Source organism: Syzygium oleosum, unplaced genomic scaffold (assembly GCF_021117445.2).
Source record: "Syzygium oleosum isolate NSW1041296 unplaced genomic scaffold, Sole_v2.1 Sole_v2.30, whole genome shotgun sequence".
NCBI lineage: Eukaryota > Viridiplantae > Streptophyta > Magnoliopsida > Myrtales > Myrtaceae > Syzygium > Syzygium oleosum.
The window spans coordinates 207,463-224,622 of NW_026607514.1; the positions used below are offsets into that span (position 1 = coordinate 207,463).

General features: G+C 42.7%; 3 protein-coding genes across 5 annotated transcripts; all 3 read right to left on the reverse strand.

The window, feature by feature from the left end:
- Positions 1 to 6,525: 6,525 nt before the first annotated feature.
- LOC115694362 (uncharacterized) lies at positions 6,526 to 7,471 on the reverse strand. The gene has a single exon (XM_030621487.2). The coding sequence runs from the start codon at positions 7,127 to 7,129 to the stop codon at positions 6,707 to 6,709; it is 423 nt and encodes a 140-aa protein (XP_030477347.1). The 5' UTR covers positions 7,130 to 7,471; the 3' UTR covers positions 6,526 to 6,706.
- A 1,796-nt stretch (positions 7,472 to 9,267) lies between these two features.
- Positions 9,268 to 14,098, reverse strand: LOC115694371 (uncharacterized). 3 transcript variants are annotated; one of them, XM_030621497.2, is made up of 8 exons: positions 13,891 to 14,098; positions 13,387 to 13,530; positions 13,121 to 13,303; positions 12,500 to 12,573; positions 11,788 to 11,937; positions 11,069 to 11,354; positions 10,140 to 10,373; positions 9,268 to 10,055 (listed from the first exon to the last, which is right to left on the reverse strand). In XM_030621497.2, exons 3-8 carry the CDS (start codon positions 13,274 to 13,276, stop codon positions 9,690 to 9,692), a joined length of 1,266 nt encoding a protein of 421 aa, XP_030477357.1. In that variant the 5' UTR covers positions 13,277 to 13,303; positions 13,387 to 13,530; positions 13,891 to 14,098; the 3' UTR covers positions 9,268 to 9,689. The 3 variants fall into 3 exon arrangements, with proteins under 3 accessions (XP_030477357.1, XP_056160051.1, XP_056160052.1); XM_056304076.1 differs by having other exon boundaries at positions 13,810 to 14,098; XM_056304077.1 differs by having other exon boundaries at positions 13,793 to 14,098.
- A 1,323-nt stretch (positions 14,099 to 15,421) lies between these two features.
- Positions 15,422 to 17,000, reverse strand: LOC115694372 (pentatricopeptide repeat-containing protein At4g38150-like). The gene is made up of 2 exons (XM_030621499.2): positions 16,336 to 17,000; positions 15,422 to 15,927 (listed from the first exon to the last, which is right to left on the reverse strand). The coding sequence occupies exons 1-2, from the start codon at positions 16,940 to 16,942 to the stop codon at positions 15,572 to 15,574; spliced, it is 963 nt and encodes a 320-aa protein (XP_030477359.1). The 5' UTR covers positions 16,943 to 17,000; the 3' UTR covers positions 15,422 to 15,571.
- Positions 17,001 to 17,160: the final 160 nt, after the last annotated feature.

A 17,160-nucleotide genomic window follows, 5' to 3' on the forward strand; every position in this document is an offset into this window, starting at 1 on the left:
CTCACATTTATCATGTCACATAAAAATGTACAAGAAGATTTACATGTGAAGCCTTGCAACCAATCGGCATGCAAAAATACCCGAAAATATTCATACGTGAATTCATTTATTTTACAGTCGAAATCCATCGGGCATCGCCTCCTCAATATGCAGGTGACGGGTCCTTCCAAATCCTTCGGGCATCTGGAAACCTTCGGCTCATCAATAAACACACGTACCGGCACACATATAAGATTTATTTATCATCATCCTAGCTCAACCAGGGCATCTCGGCTCAACCAAGGTATCCAGCTTCATGCTAGGCATCCTGGCTCAACCAAGGCATCCCGGCTCAACCAAGGCATCCCAGGGCTAGCTTACTGGGGCATCTGGGCTCAACCCAGGCATCCCGGCTCAATTGAGGCATTGCCGCCAACGCTATGTGACGACAGTCTTCTTCTTTCATTTAGTGATCACACATCATGGATCGCACAAGCCGGTTTATTATCATCTATCTTAACCCATGCATACAAGGACCTAGCTTTAGTTGCTATGTATACATGAAAAGCTCACAGGCTCATAAATCAACAAGCATGGTTAAGAACATTAACATGTCACACAAACTACCGCATCCAAGCGTCATGCAACCATGCACAAGAACAACATAAAATAATTCACATGGGGTTCCTTTATTACATAACTGAAATCCATCGATGACGGTTTAGTCTCTCGTATGATCATACGGTAACAAACAAGACTTCGGTTCTTATCTTTCATTTTTAGTCGATTCAAGAATGAAGCCCGAGGGCGTGCAAAACATGTATACGAAATGACTTACCGTGGTTGAATACAAATAGGTATGCCGGGCACGAATCAAGGTCCGAGACTCGAATCGCTACACTTTAGCACCGACTTAGACCAAACTTGATATTGGAACGATATTCCTCAATATCGTCCAAGCTTAAGAGAGGCCCGATCCGACGTGCCTACGTTTCACGTTCAATGCCGACGGGAACCTTTTCTTCAATGCATAGGATGTGCTCGACTCTCAACAAAATGAATCATGAGCAAACCACACAATAACCAGCTCAAACTTGTATAGGTGTACACACGAAGAATTTCATTTAAGAACAAGTACACCACCATTGAAAATAAAGTCATCTCAATAATAATAATGGTCAGATGAATATTGCTAGCAAGAACCAATGCCCACAAGAACAAAACCGTTTCAAGCAACAACAACTTCTCAAGCCGTGTTCCAACCACGTCACACACCGCCCTATCCAAGTGTTAGGAAATTCACTTACTTGCAAGCACAAGACAATGTTTACAGGGGTCGAACGGGGAAACGGCAGTCGGCGGCGGCGAACGGGTGAGAGAGAGAGAGAGAGAGAGAGGCATGCAAGAGAGCTAGGAGTGAAAGAAGTGAGCTCCAAGGTGAGAAAGAATGAGGGGCTCATCCTATTTATAGGCACCATCCTCATCATTACCTTTCCAAGTAGCCCAATCATCTTCTTTGAAGTGGCACGCCTAGAGTACCGAGGTGGCAACCTTAAAACGGCAAGGTGGCAAGCCTAAGGCCCTAAGAAGAACACTTCTTATCTTCCTATTTGACCACTCATTCCTATAATGATGACTCGACTAACTTGTTTTTCAAGGAAAATCTAAATGTAATGATTTACTAAATCTATCATTGCCACCTAAGAGGGTGAGTCACCTCCTTCATTTAATACCCAAGTGGCCATCATTGGGTTTGGATTTTAGTCACATGTTTCTACCCAAAACTTGCTCTCCAAGTCTTTGACTCTTCTAGAATCTTCGCTAAGCCTCCTTCTTGCCTCTTACTTTCAAGACTCACTTTAGGGTAATGATAGCCCTAATTCTTAGGGACATATAAGCTTGCATTAAATGGCTAGCTTCCAAGAGGAATTAAGGCAACTTAGTCTTCATGACAATTTGTTCCTCAAGCCACAAAAATAGGTAAGTATGCCCTAAGTAGTTTAGGGACACCTAAGCCAAGGAAATCATTACCCTCATTAGAAAGTTCAGAATGTACAGATTTTTTCTCCAGAAGGCTTCAAATCGAAGTTCTAATGTTCTCATATAGAAAATAATGAAGCTTTGCAATCTAGCAAAACCGGACAGTTTTTGCACTATTCTAGAAATCAGACTTAACAGCATAGTAAATGGACTTCGAAAATTCTAAAATTTGAACATGTCATAAATAAGACCATAAAAAATATTTCCCATAAAGAACATGAAATCTGGATCTGTCTTTAAACATAAATTTTAGTAGCTCAAATACAGACTAAAAACAGTTTACTGGAACAGAATCCTTGCTTCTCAAAGTAAGCTCTTTCCAGAATCCATATCATCTCCAAAAATTATCAAATTTTTATATGTTATATAGAAAGAAGTTTTCAACAACTTTTGTGAAGGAAATTTGTTAAGAATCGTTCTATAAAAACTCGTGGAAAATCAAGAATGTGTAAAGGTTACAGAAACAGTAACATTGGACGGCTCAAACCCATTTAGAAAATGGCATTTCGTACAAATCAAATCATTTTAGAAAAATCTGAATTTAAAGTATGTTATACTTCAAGATGTTGGGAACAACTTTGATGAAAAAAGTTTCTTAAAATTCAGTTCAAAAAAATCTCCACAAAAATAACAAAATGAAGAGATGCAGAGGATCCGAATCTGGGTTTTCCAAAACAAGAACACGAATTGAGTCCAAATGAAAAAACCACCAAATTTGATTCAGCAAAACTCAATTCTTAGCAAAATCAAGGGTATAAGAAGATTGGAAGGCTTAGAAATGAGTCTTATCTCCTTATTCACAGGTAAGAGTAGGGCACGTGTCGCGTTCAAGACCGATCCCTAATCCCTTGGCAAACCGATCCATAGCCATTTCCCGGGGACTGAAATTGAGGATGTTACAGTTCACTTGCTCCGCCGCCTCGCGGCCTCGACTCGCAGACATCACTCTCTCGATGACGTCATTTGCTTCTAGATCCTGAAGCTCTCATCCTCACTCAGGCCAGATCTTCCATGTTAGCTCTAGTCACAATGATCCAGAATCTTGGGCGCGTGAGGATGCTCAACAAGTGCTTGGGAGCTCTCCAGAGCTACCGGATTCAGCGGGAGGTGCAGCACGGCAAGGTGACCATCCTATGACCGCCATCGTCTTTCGTGGCACCATTAGCGCCGGAAAGTTCGACATGTCGACAGGTCTATTTCTATCCAGTAGGACCCCATAATTCCTCCATGTTTCTTGAGTGACTCAAGTTGACTTATACTTAATTCAAACTTTAATCAAATCCCCAAGAATTCTTCTTTTATTATTATTATCGTTGTTGCTGTTGTTGATATTGTTTTATATAACGTTCCATCTTTTTTAGATCTTGAAGTTGATTGCCATAGCTGGAGTTTGGATCCACGTGAACAAAATAAGCAATCAAGGTCAGGTTTTCAGCATGCCCTAATATCAAAAGAGGATTTCACGGACCACCCCATTATTTTCTTTATAATATAGTCTTGCGAATGCTTCCTAATGAAACAAACTGTCACGAAACCAAAGCAGTAAATGGCATCTTCTATTCTGCTTGCTTGAAGCGGGCAGCACAGGGGTTGACTTTAGTGAACAGATACCTTCCTGTAGCTTTTATTTTTATTTTTTGAATCCCTCTTAAATAGGTAATGAGAAAATGACATAAATGGTACCTAAATTCTGTCAAATATGCAATGTCATCCCTGAACTTTTAGATATTTTCATATAGTAGAGGGACTACATTGAACATTTATGAATAGTTCATAGATCATATTAAATAAATTAAAAATTCGGAGACGACATTGTACATTAGACTAAAATTTATGGACCATTTATGCCATGACCATTTATGCCATGATCGCATATGTAATTATATTATGACACTTCATCCATTGAACTGAGAAACTACAGCCGACTCTACGGCACAGTGACCCATGATCTTGAAGCCTAACAATAATAGAAAGTCAGGGTTGAGACGATAATAGACTTAGTTTTGACATAGATGTTTCTAAGAACTTTTGAAATGTTGATCTACTTATCTGATCAAAGTGATTCTGTTGCAGGCTTTCTTTCTCAAGATGTTTAGTATGATCTTCCATCCTTTCAAACTTTACAACTTCTTTCTTATTAGCGAAGGAATCACCTCTCGTGTGATGATGTCTTTGAATGAAATGAACCTCACATATGGAAAAAGAGATTCAAGGTTCTTTTCACTCTATTTCATTTTTAGGTCTCGTGCGATGGGCCTAATTTGTCAAGATAGGTGGTACTTCACTCCCTCTCTCATGCATTGACTACCTCAATCATGTCATAGATATCATAGCTCATGACAGATCATAAGCTATCATTAAAGAAAAAAGGTCGTAAAGATCCAAAATCTGGTGAGTGGGGGTGGGGTCATGGTCCTTCTGAATCATCTGATGATGCTGGGTACACACGAGCAATAGAGCCCAAAGAATCATACAAAGGAGGAGTGAGACAAACATCAGCTCAGATTGTAAGCCAAGACCAGTGTGACTTTCTTTCTGTATCAGGCTGAACAGCAAGAGCATGTGTAAGTGCAAAAGAGTAGATGACACGCCACCCCCTGTGGACTTTCTCTCTCTACCCTCCTCTTCTCCCTTCTCTCTCTTGCTCTTTTCTTTATTAATTTCTTTTCTATTTTTTTTAGTACTTTGGCCACATCTCTCATCTGCAGTATGACTTTACTGGAATGCCAGCTCCTCCTACCTAAAAGTCTACTGTTTTTTCCCCCTACCTCAAGTTGGGGACATGGAAGTCTGATTCTTGATTTACTTCACTATTTTGAGCATTGCTTTCCTTTTCCTGTTTTTGCCTACTTTCATGACAGATCAAGGGTTCCTAGCCATTTGAGGGATCATCATCGACATAGTCGTGAGATAATGAATCGAGTAAAATGTTGACGTTGACTAGAAGTTTCGTTTATCATGCCGGCCTTCGCAAGCTTGGGTTGCTCGAAACCTACCCCAAATTTGCATCTTGAATTGTGTTAGATAACCTTTGGCAATGTATATGCAACATATATCTTTGGATCTTTTTTCTTCGCATATGGATTGAACCTTCCACTAAACTACCGAATGTGAATATAATGGAAATTTACGGATAGATTAAATAAATAAATAAGGGGTTGTATCATTAAATATCCTAAGCGGGTATCCTATGACTTTACCCCCAAATTAATTTTTGTCTCACATAATAACCCAAATCGGTACCTTTAACCCAAATCTACCCTCTATGAACATATTGTCTGATATCCCATTAAAATGCAAACGTGTTAACACACGTGGCAAACAACAGCCAAAGATAAATCTGACATGGATAATGATAAATTCAACGTGAAAATTCTCATATGTTCACATATATACATTTGAACAAAGGGTAAATTTGAGTTGAGGGTGCCAGTCTTAGATTTTTTCTGAGATGGGAATTAGTTTAGGGTAAATGAGTCACGGGTACAAAATCTGAGATTTTAGGTGAAATGAAAATTAGTTTTTTGGTAAATGTCTTATAAGATGCCCGTTTAAAAAATTTGACGAGATGAATATGAGTTTGAGATAAATGGGTCATGAATTACCATGTTGGGATTTCGATGGTATTTATCCATAAATAATAGAAGTGTATTGGAATTGGATGTTTTACTTAAAAGCTTAGACTGTCATCACCAAGATTCCACAAGAATTTACAGGTACATAGCATGTCTGGATAAGGTTAATGCCATGACCGACAGAGAATATATTCCTATGGATTTTTTTCCTTTATTAACTACTCTGGACAATTATAGCTGATTAAGTTGCAGAAAAGCAAGATTTTGCCCCAGAATTCTTTTCTTTCTTTTTCTTTTTTCCCAAATGAAGAATTTGCAGTTGCAAAAACTAAACGAGGGAGGTCCCCCCTCCATCGCCGAAAACTGAAAGCTGCCTCTGCTTTTCCAAGCAGTGAGAATCTACCCTCTATTCAATGCCTCCTTGCTGCTAAAATCAAAGAGAAGGCTAAAAAATTAAAACAAAACCATAAATTCACGACCTTGATGAAGTGGGTTCCATCCCATCTTGTCCTGTTACCCTCATTCTTTAATTTTTTTCATCATGTCCTGTTCTCGTTTTTTGCGCTTTCCCATGGCTTCGCCATAAACCCTGTTGACTAAAATATGAACCGGAGAAGAAACGGACACTGACACCAACGCCCACACACTCACAGAGATAGAGAGAGAATGGGCAATTCCATCCATTGAACCCTTTTCTGCTGAAGCTGCTTATTATGCAGAAGAGACAACAATGATGGTCTAAACACACTTGTTCTTTTACATTTGCATCTTGGAATCGATGGTTGCGGTTGTTCCTGCATAGCAAAGAGATTGAATCCTGGAGCAGCTGCTATTTGCTTTAATTTACTTGGAAATAAAATCTTTCTATCATTAGAAAGGAAGCAGAGCATATAAAGGGACAGACTAGAGAACTGCAACATCTGAATTGAACTAAGAGCAAATCATCACATCCCTATCAATTATCACCAAGATTCAATCTTACATGCAAAGCGCCCATCCTTTCCCCTGATCACCATCACCGCAAAAGAAAGAGAAGACTAAAAATGAGAAAAAAAAAAGGGAGGGCAAAGGAAAAAGGCAAAAAAAATGTCATCTTTCTTTTTTGGGTTGCACTACCAGAAGCAGGAGTCGTAGCTTCTGTTGTGACTGCTGCTAGGATTGAGGAGGCGCAAGAAGTTCGACCTTCTTCTCCTTCCTCTGCTGCCGCTGCAGTAGTAGAGACAAGAACAGCCCCGACCGTGGACATGAGGCCGGACAGATCTGCAGAGCCTGGCCCAGACGAGCCTCCTGAACCGGCGAACGGACCGGAGCCTGAACCAGACGACCCGCTTGACCCGCCGCAGCGACCTCCGAATCCGCTCGCTCAAGCTCCTCTTCCTGCTGAACTGGTAGCTCCTCAGGAACAGCTGCCGCTTCTCCATCATCCTGTGGCTGTAGCCGCCGCCCCCGCCGTAGCCGTAGCCGTAGCCGCCGCTCTCCATCGAGTCGGTCCTGAAAACCGCCGGACCCACCACCGCCGTGCCCGTGGAAATCATGGGTCGGCCTCTGTTTCCGGAGATGGGCGCGAGGGAGAGAGATATCGGGCCAGGGAAGTGGCGAGAAAGGTGAGATTTTTCTTCACGGGTGCTTCCTCAGAGAAGCGAGCGCTGTGTTTCTTGGTCTTCTTGCATTGTGGGGCGAGCCTGCGAGGGCGGCGGCTACGCGTACGCCGCCAGAGAAGAGAGAGAGAGGACAGGGAGGTGGTGGTAGAAGTGGTGGTGGTGGTGGTGGTGGGGGGATGCTTGTGGGGGAACACACTGTTTTGCAAGCTCCATATTTATATATAATATGAATTTGGCTTTTATGCTTAATTTATTTTTATTTTTTTTGTATTTTCTAATCTTGTAATTTGATTTTTGGTAAGAAAAACAATGGGGGATTGAGAGAGTCTTTATAGTTTTCAACTGTTACACATGAGCAACTTAGGTCGTGAAAGTTTTATATAAAGAGGGGAGAGGGGGGAATCACGTGCCTTTTGTGCTGCCCCCTTACCTTTTCTTCTTTTCTTTCTCCTCCTTTATTCCTCTCTTTTAACGTTTTTGGATAATCTCTTATCTCTCTTTTATTTTTGTGATTATTAACAAAGCAAATTGGTAATAACTCGCGATGCCACGTAAACAATTTACTGGACGTCAATAAACAAGTAGCCCGAAGACGACCGGGGGAGGGGATTCGAGTTGTTATGAATCTCTTCGGTCTTTACTTCCTCCTTTCAGCGACGCGCACGGCATGACATGACCTCGTTGTGCTGGACCGAATTACTGATAACCGTCTCGAGTGTATGGCCATATTTAGTTCAGGTTTAACTAGCCCCTATATGGGAATGAATCTTGGGTCTTGCCTGTGGCAAGTCATTCTATTCATTCCTAATTCCCTAGTTTAATTTAAAGTGTTTGGGAATGGTAACTTCAGTAGGTTAGGTAGGGCATTGCATCACAGCCAGCAGATCATAAAAAATTCCAAATTCGTTTGGTCGGATCTTGACCGTCCACGTCAGTAGACCCCCGTTAGGTTCAGTGAAAAGGGTGGCTCTGATCTGAGGCACATTCATGTCTGATTGGCTAAAAAGAGGGTAAAAGGAGGAGGATTGGTTTGCTTGACATGGATGATTACGTAATGACGGGATGAGTGTGAATGAAAAGCTGAGTTTGCATGATGCATGGGATGCGATTGGCTCATGAGTTGAGAATGAGAAGGGATCGCAAGAAAGCTTTGGGATCGATCCACCAGCTTTTCTTGTCGTGATCAGTAGGATGAGATGATAATCAATGACAGGTGTAACCAACCCTCCTCTTTTCTTCTTTAAGGGTTTGTGGTATTCGCCTTCGAGTTTGGCCCAAACAGGACATCCCCATTTGCTTTTGAGAGGAAAAGGTCTTCCCAAGTGTAGTCCTTTTCTCAACAGGTTTAAGCATACCATATTCATGTCAACACACGAGAAAACCCCTGATAGAGAGAGAGAAAGAGTCCAAGCAGTTAAAGCAACCATGAAGATGCTTTCTACACAGAGAAAGTCATGACCAATGAGAGCTTCCTCTTCTAGCTAATTGAAAACCAGGCAACATCAACAACCCCAAAATTTCCCCCCTAAACCATGCAAGCAAGTCCAGGCTAACTCAACAAATCCAAGAGCATAGAGTGACAAAATCTGAACATTGAGAAGTATTAAGAAAAAGAGAAGTCAGATATAGTTGCTGTATTCGACCAAAAAAAATATAGTTGCTGTAGCTTCTAAAGAATGCAAAAGACACCTGGGGTGGTGATCTAGATGCGCACGTCAAAAGATCATATCACGGCATGTGAATAGAGTCATTATCACATCATGGGCAAGCAAAAGATAGCCTCTGCAGGTTACTTTACCTATCCCTGAATACGTGGGGGAAGAAGAGCAGAAAGTGCTCAAATAAAGGCCGGATTAATGGGACTTTTCAGTACACGTCTAAAGCTACAAACAGAAAGGATGGATAAAGTTTTCATCAAACAAGCAACAGTTACGTGCGCTTCTTTGCTTGCATGAGAAAATAACGACTCAAGCTCATCGCCAGTAGCTAAAGGAGTAGCAGCAGATTGATATATTTGCATTCAATAAGAGTTTCGCTAAGAGGTAGTACGGAGACTTTAATGGCTCAAGACATAGCACACAATGAAGAAATCACATACCAATAGAATTAACTGCAAATTCATGTACAAACCAATGCATACTCCAATTTAGACCATGGTAATCACATGTGCTCACTCCCACGCCAAAACTAGAACACATGGAAGCAAAGTATCTATTTCAGCACTGAATTACAGGTTCAGCACTGTGAGTTTGTAAAAGTGCGAGAAATCTTTACCTACAATGTACACTGGACAAGCCTGCCACTAAACAAGATTCCAACCGGAAGCCCCAAATTCAATGAGTACCTCCAAGGACACGATGACACAGGCATTGGTTTCCCAAAAAATGAAAGGCAATATCTGAATCTCCACTCGACCCGTGTTATTCTTTCGCATTTATCCCTTTATGTTAACGGCGCTTAAGTCCATTTAGTGAAGATGCGGCAATTTTTCTTGTCACCTTTTCTCCCCGTCATTAGCTGCAGGAACTTCAGCTGGATAGTTAGAAATGTCTAAATCGATAAGCGTCATGTCGTATGGTGTAGATGACAAGACTGAGAGGTCAACAAGAGGGGAAGATTGTGCATTCATGGCTTCGGAATTTGTTGAATCAGGCACAGAGGTATGATTCCTGGGAGTGCTTTCACCAGAAGAACTTGAGAGCTGCAGTTCATCCATCTTGTTTCCAAGCACATGTTTGTTTCTTCTTACAGTATCCATTTCCTGTCCTGTTGGCACAAAGGTGCGTGATCGATACTTCTTCGTGCCCTCTTCACCCTCGCTATGGTTATAAAGGACATATTCATGATAAGTTGGCGCAAACTGCAAAGAGAAAAAAAAATAGTCTACTTGAGGCACCATCACCGGCAAGTCACAAGCATAAAGTACACAGAGCTCCCTATAAACCTGGTGGACGGTGTCATGGTAAAAATCATTTAACTTCAAAGCATGGCCGAGGCTCCCCATGAAACCATTAGAGCCACCAACATTGGCACCTGCATACTCTTTGTATGGAAAAGCATAGAGGTGACCAATAGCAGCAATCAGCATCTCAACACATATGATAAAATCCTGAAACCGAGCAGCTTCCTCTGCATTTTTTATGAGGTATAACTTGGCAGCGAGAAAAACCAAGACACCCTGCAAAAAAGGTAAGGGAACTAAGTTGAATGAAGAATGCAGAGCCCAGGAAACAATTCAAACAGCAGATATATGCCACTTTGTACAATTATTATACTAAATTACATATCGCACTAGCCTCCTTGTACAATAACTAGATTTAAAAGCTGCTTTCCAGCAAAATAATCAGCTACACATTACACTAGATAGATCTACAGTTATCCCACATCTTAACATAATTGCCAATTTGCTATCAAATTCTAATTTGTGATTACTAGTTCAATATAAGATTTGCCAAATAGAACCATCATTCTTCCAATACTATAAATAAAGACAACACAACCTAGCTTGTGACCCCATGAAATCAATAGCAAGTGATTACTCAACATAAGTGAAAGCAAAACTCCTCTAAAGCATTCATGTTCTTTAAGACAAAGCCCTTTGCAATTCGTTAGGTTCATTCTCCCAATACTTCGATAAGGTACATGTTCATGAAAATCAGTATGGCAACTGCTCTTTTGCTTTGACTTGTGAGCATTCATGCATGCATGGCGATTTTATGGCTACAGCCGTTCTGTTCTCTGGGAAGTGCAGATGAAATTTAGTACATTTTTCTCAACTCTTATTTCTTTTCTCATTGGGTTTGGGGGGTAAGGGAGGGGGGGGGTGGAAATGGGTTAGGGATGTATGAAAACAACATAGCATATTACTTTTACCTGCCAATAAGTTAAGAAGACAACGGACTTGATGATGATAAACTTCGGAACAGGATTGAATGGCTGGAGCAGATCTCTACATGCCACATAAAACAATGCCAAAGCATAAAGAGCCATCGTGTATGATGCAGTGTAAATGATAGTGAGATACAGGTATGATTGTCGAGGATCAAAATTTCCATCATGATATTTTCCTTGAGCATAGAGGACAAGAGTAACAACAACCAAAAAGGGCTTCAGTATCACAAACTGTAAGCATCCTTGCTTGCACCTACGTATGAAACGTCTGCAACAAAGGCATCAAAAATCACGATAAGTTCGTGGAAAGTCTATTTCAGTTTGACAGATAAGAAAGTAATTTGTACAATCATAAGTTGTAACAAAGCTTTGAGATCTTGAATCTATATCCAATCCTCATATATGTTGTTGATAGCATCCAAATCTACTTGTTCGCCAGATAATAAGGAAGAAAAACAAGTGTAACAAGGAAAAGGACAACCACAATTTGACAAATTTGGGCTAAGAGTAACCAACTAACTGTGCAGTTCTTTAAAAGTGTTTATTCAAGATGACTGCCAAGGACTCAATGACCCTGTTTTGAAGACAAACATATCATCTAACTTCTCTAACTGTTGATTTCAAGACGACTCAATTATACGATATTCCAAGGACCAAATTAACTCTTGTAGAATTTGCAAAAGTATAGATCAGGGACCAACCCATCCAGTGGCAAGGGAGGAAAACAGCATGTCATTAAAAACAAGGATGGTTTGAGAACACGACCACTTAAGCTCAGAACCACAGCTCCTGGCCCGCCAACCCATGCAAGGCACAGAGACAGAAAGTTGTAAATAACCCAGGCTTCATATCTGAAAACAGTTCAAAATCAGAAGGATGTCAGGGGAATGTAATTTAACAGGATGCAATGTACCATTAGTCTAAACTGCATAACCTTAACAAAATGTGCACTTTTATCGACTAGGAGAAAAAAAGTATGCATGATCTGCTTCGTAGTAAGGGAAGATTCATTATTCCATCTATTATCAAACAAGTCATTCAGGTTATGTGATAATGCTGCAACTCAAGCCAGTAGCATTTACAGGGGTACTTAAAAAGGCATTGTCCATCAAAATGTGAAAATGACCTTTTGAAAGCATCAAGCTTGGCTCTGCTTGTTCTAGCTTCTTTATATACTTTTTATTTTCCCTCCACAACGTTGAAAAAACAATATATACTTTTAACATTAAGAAATTATGAAGAAACTCCAAAATGACTGCACATGTCAATGTCTGTATGTTTCGAGAGGTTTCGGGTACTCAACATAAAATAAAAAGTCGACTCCAAAATGACCATAACCAATGAAGGGGAAAAGAAACACAAGTGGAGAAGATTTTCACATGCATGCAGTTACATCAATGAGAGTGCACTTACACTTCCCGAAAGGAGTTGAAATATATTGAACTCCCAGGTAAAACCAGAGACAAGAAGGACATCAAAGCATATACCTGTCAAGTAATTCAGAGTAAATCATCTCATGATATGAGCTAGACTCGGAATAAGCATTACAATTGTTTCCCCTGATCCCAAGGCAACATGCTAATGCCAAATAATCCTCACGTCTATCATTTTTTAGCTATAAGTCAACGAGCATTTGACTGATCCACAATTGGATAAACACACATAAAAAAAGCTAAGTATTCCAAATTTCTCCTCTATCTTTAGTGCTGGCACATCCCAAGCATTCTTTGCCTCATTTAGTCAATTGAGTTGAGAGTAGGCCCTCATTTACAAGTGCTCATAATCATCATAAGCGCCAATCTACAGCAATCCACCTAACGGCCTAATTTCACCATAATCAAATAAAAAATTTCATTTACTAAACTGTATTTGTAATTTCCTAAACAAAGACGCGAACATAGATTGCTCAAACTGGGAAATGCTACGAAATATAAGAAAGACGAGCCACACAACTATGTGGAACAAATTAAATCAATCGAAAGGGAACTCCAATTGAGAAGGCAGCATTAAACTCAGCAAGAACGAAACACTCACAGGAACCATAAAGATGATCCGGACAATATATCTCTGGTAAATCGGCTCGGTATAGTTAATTAGGTGCCTGTAGATGTGAAAAATGGCCAGAGCAATGGACCCCACCGTGCATAAGAATGCAATGATGCTGAAGTAAATCGGTACCGAATCGGCCATGGCAATGTTCTGATCCACCAATACCTCCTGATGCCCAAAAAAAATTAGCTAACAAGAACCAACTAGACATCGACATCACACACAGTTAGTAGCCATTCAACTCTACATACCTCGAAGCGCAGTCAACCAATGCTACACGGCCTTATACTTCCAATTTCAGATTTCCACGCTCACTTCGCATGGCGACCCTTCTTCCTCCTCCGACCGAACTCGCGAACCACCCCGCGAACCCTAATCCAGAACCACAACCGGCCCTGCAAGCAAAACGCCGCAAAACCCACGTGAGAATCACTACAACCATCTTCACTAGCAGCTCCATCAGTCCACTTCTCCCCCCAGTCCTCGAAAACAATGCAGCCAACGCAAAACGAAAACTTCACCGCCCCCCCCCACCCAAATACAAACAAGCACGCGAAACCCACCACGGAATTCGCTTCACATCGAACAGCAAACCCGCACCCATCAGCGATAAACCCACAATTTGCTATCGGAAAAGCGAAACTTCGAAAGACCCACAATTCAGAATCCACTACCTGACGTAGCGGTTGGCGATGTACGATGGACCCGCTTTCATTCACGAAATCGGGAGGGAGTTAGGGTTTGCGGGGACTGACCTGGTTCGAGCTCGATGCCTGCGTGGGGATGATGACGATGACGGTGGATCGAGGGAGGTGGGCGCAAGTCAAACTGGGAGGAGACGGGATCCGCTAGAGAGAGAAAGCGGCGACAAGGGGAGCAGAAGGGAGGCGATGAGAGAGAAACGGCGGAGGGGAAGTTTGCTTCGCTGGGGGAGGCAACAATGGCGGCTCTTCAGTCTTCTTCGCTGGAAAATCAGAAAAATAGACCATCTTTTTTCTTTTTTTCTTTTTTTTTGGCCGAATTAAAAAGAATTTATTATTTTTGTGTTCGAGCAACGTCAAACGCCTAAATAAAAAATCAAAATACCCAACTTATTATTGTTTTTTCCTTTTATTTTTTTTAATACCGCCATACGAAAAATTTCTCTATTCGACTCTCGAATTATAATTATCGATACGATGATGACGCTGATGTAACAACTAAATGAGAATGAGAATAAGATTAAGATTAAGTCAAATCGCGTTTCGCGCTTCCGTGGATTACTTTTTTAATCGATATCCGGTCTTAGTTTAGAAAAATTATTATTTGTAGATTTCGGAGGATATTTTGGACATTTCAACTTCGAGACGGAATGCTTTATTTTTAGTTTGCCATTTTGTTTTAGAAAATGCGTGGGAATCAAAGTTAGTTTGACTTCGGTTTCGTTTGACTTGACTTGGAAGGAAATCTAAAGCTAAACAGATGAAAGGCAAGAACGTAGTAGAAGACACAAGGAAATACCTTCCTTAGTTCACGTCATTCTAACCCAAAACTAAATCAGACAAGACTGGATGTTGTAAATCACGCCCTTTTGGGGTTTTGTTGTCTCAAACTTGTAACCCCTTTGATTTTCAGCTTATGCGAAGAGACCTGTAATCGGATCCCGTTTAGATAAGATTTCGGCACAATCCAGCGTCTCCACGACGTAGTTTTGTGGAGTTCGGTCATCCATTCCAACGTGGACAAAGATATTCGTACGTTCGCCTTTGATTCAATCGACAAGATTTATCGCCAAGCACCCAGCCTGACGACAAGGGAATCGAGGGCGGGGATGAGGCCGGGGCCTGGGATCACGTCCCGGCACGACATGAGCACTGGACCAGTGGTTCATGGTCTACCTAGCACCTAGGAATATGCAAGGAAAGCATAGGCCATCATGCTTATTCCGAGTTCCTCTCTTGATGAATTGTCAATGGCAAACTACTCAACAGACCCTTCGACCAACAAGAACTTCAAGGAGCGCTAGCCTTCAATGTGGGGCTTCTTCTTAATCCATCAATGACAAAATACCACCAAGCACCCAGCCGGACTGCGAGGGAATCAAGGGCTAGGACGATGCCGAGGCCCAGGATCACACCCCGGGACGACACGAGCGCTGGACCGATGGTTCATAGTCTACCTAGTACCTAGGAATATGCAAGGAAAGCATAGTCCATGCTTTAGTCTGAGTTCCTCCCGTGATGTATTGTCAAAGGCAAACCACTTACTTAACAAACCCTTTGACCAACAAGAACTTCAAGAAGGAGGTTGTTAGCCTTCAATGGGGTGCTTCTTCTTCATCCATCAATGACAAAGATACATTACAGGAGTGACATGCCAACATTGCCAAGAATCACCACCCAAAACTCAGAAAGTCAAAAATTCTTTTTCATTCTCATCAGCACACAAGCACAGTCCCTACTTCCCAAAGAGAATGCTCATGACACTCCTGAAGACAGGACCTCTTTTGCTACCAATCACTTCTCTAACACCCTTCTCATCAGGCACAAACCCTTTACCCTTCATCGCCTCCAGAAACTCCCTCGCTTCTTCCTCTTTCTGGTCCTTCGCGAATGCCTCGAACACCGCGGCGTAGGTCGCGGCGGCGGGCATCATCCCTTTGCTCATCATCTCCATGACGTACTTCTTCGCGTCTGCCAACCTCCCGTCGCCCGCGAGTCCCTTCACGAGGACCGCGTAGGTGTACGCGTTGGGCGCGACCCCAGAAGCCAGCATCCGCATGAACACCTTGAGCGCCTCTTTGCTCTGTCCACCTGCAATGGGAACATATATGATTTAGAGGCCCATGCTTGACATGATGGAAAACCAATCACAGTGACGAAAACACGGGATTGTTTCAGTCCGAGTCCGATTTTATCCAAACAAGCACACGCTGGAACATGGAGTAAAAGACTCGACTTATTTACACATGCTGCTTGAGCTTGACGGGCTCTTAACGAGTTCCTAGTAATTCGAGTATCGAAATCTAGTCCAGTTCAGACTCCATCCTACTTAATTTGAGCAATTCAAGCCTACTCATGTCGTCTGCTTGATAACTTACGCAAACCAAGCTCATACTTTCACTGGATTTTCAAGCCAAGCTTGAGCATATTGAGTTTAGCATTAGAGTGTCTAACTTTGTCGGGCCAAGTCAAGCAGTAAAGTGGCATTGCGTTCCACACCTGCATTGCAGTATGCCTCGATGACGGCGGTGTGGGCGACCACGTCGGGCATGTGGCCCTTGTCCTTGATCTGGCCGAAGAGCTCGAGGGCCTCGTGGGTGCGACCGTCCTTGGACAAAGCGTCGAACATCTTGACCGCATAGTCGTTGAGCCCCTCGCTCCTCATCTTGTGGAAGATCTCCTGCAAGTTCTTGGGATCCTCGGGCTCTTCCACCGCCGGCTTCTTGCTGAACGGGTCGTAGGGCGGCGGGAGCCTCGCCTCCTCCGCCGCTGTCGAAGTGGCGCCGCCGCCGCCGCCGCCGTCGGCCTCTCCGTCTTCGGAGTCGGAGAACGAGAAGTTGACTAATTTGGGGTTTCTGGGGGCGCGGGGCCCGTGGGCATCGCCGGAGCCGCTGGCGAACGGCCGTGAGGGAGCCGGGCTCGGGCGCAGGGTGGCGGCGGCGAAAGGTACGGACGCGGCCGTTCCGGTGACGGCGGCGGAAGGGCGGAGATGGGTGTGGGGCGAGCTCGTTAGGCGGGAGAAATGCGAGAGGCGCCTGTGGAGAGAGAGAGCGGAGGCGGCGGCGGCGGCGAGGGAGCGGGAGACGGCGGCGGCGGCGGCCGCCATCGACGGCCACTTGCTGCTTCAGCTGGGAGAAAGAGAGAGAGAAGTTGGCGCTGGAGAGCTCGTAATCTTCAATAAAAACGTTCGCCGTCCTCGTCACGTGCATGACGCGTGGGGATTTTTGTCCGAAAATGATGACGTGGAATTTTAAAAAGAAGGAGGAGAAATTAAAACTAAAAATCACAACCTACATAGGGAGAGAGAGAGAGAGGGGAGGAGGG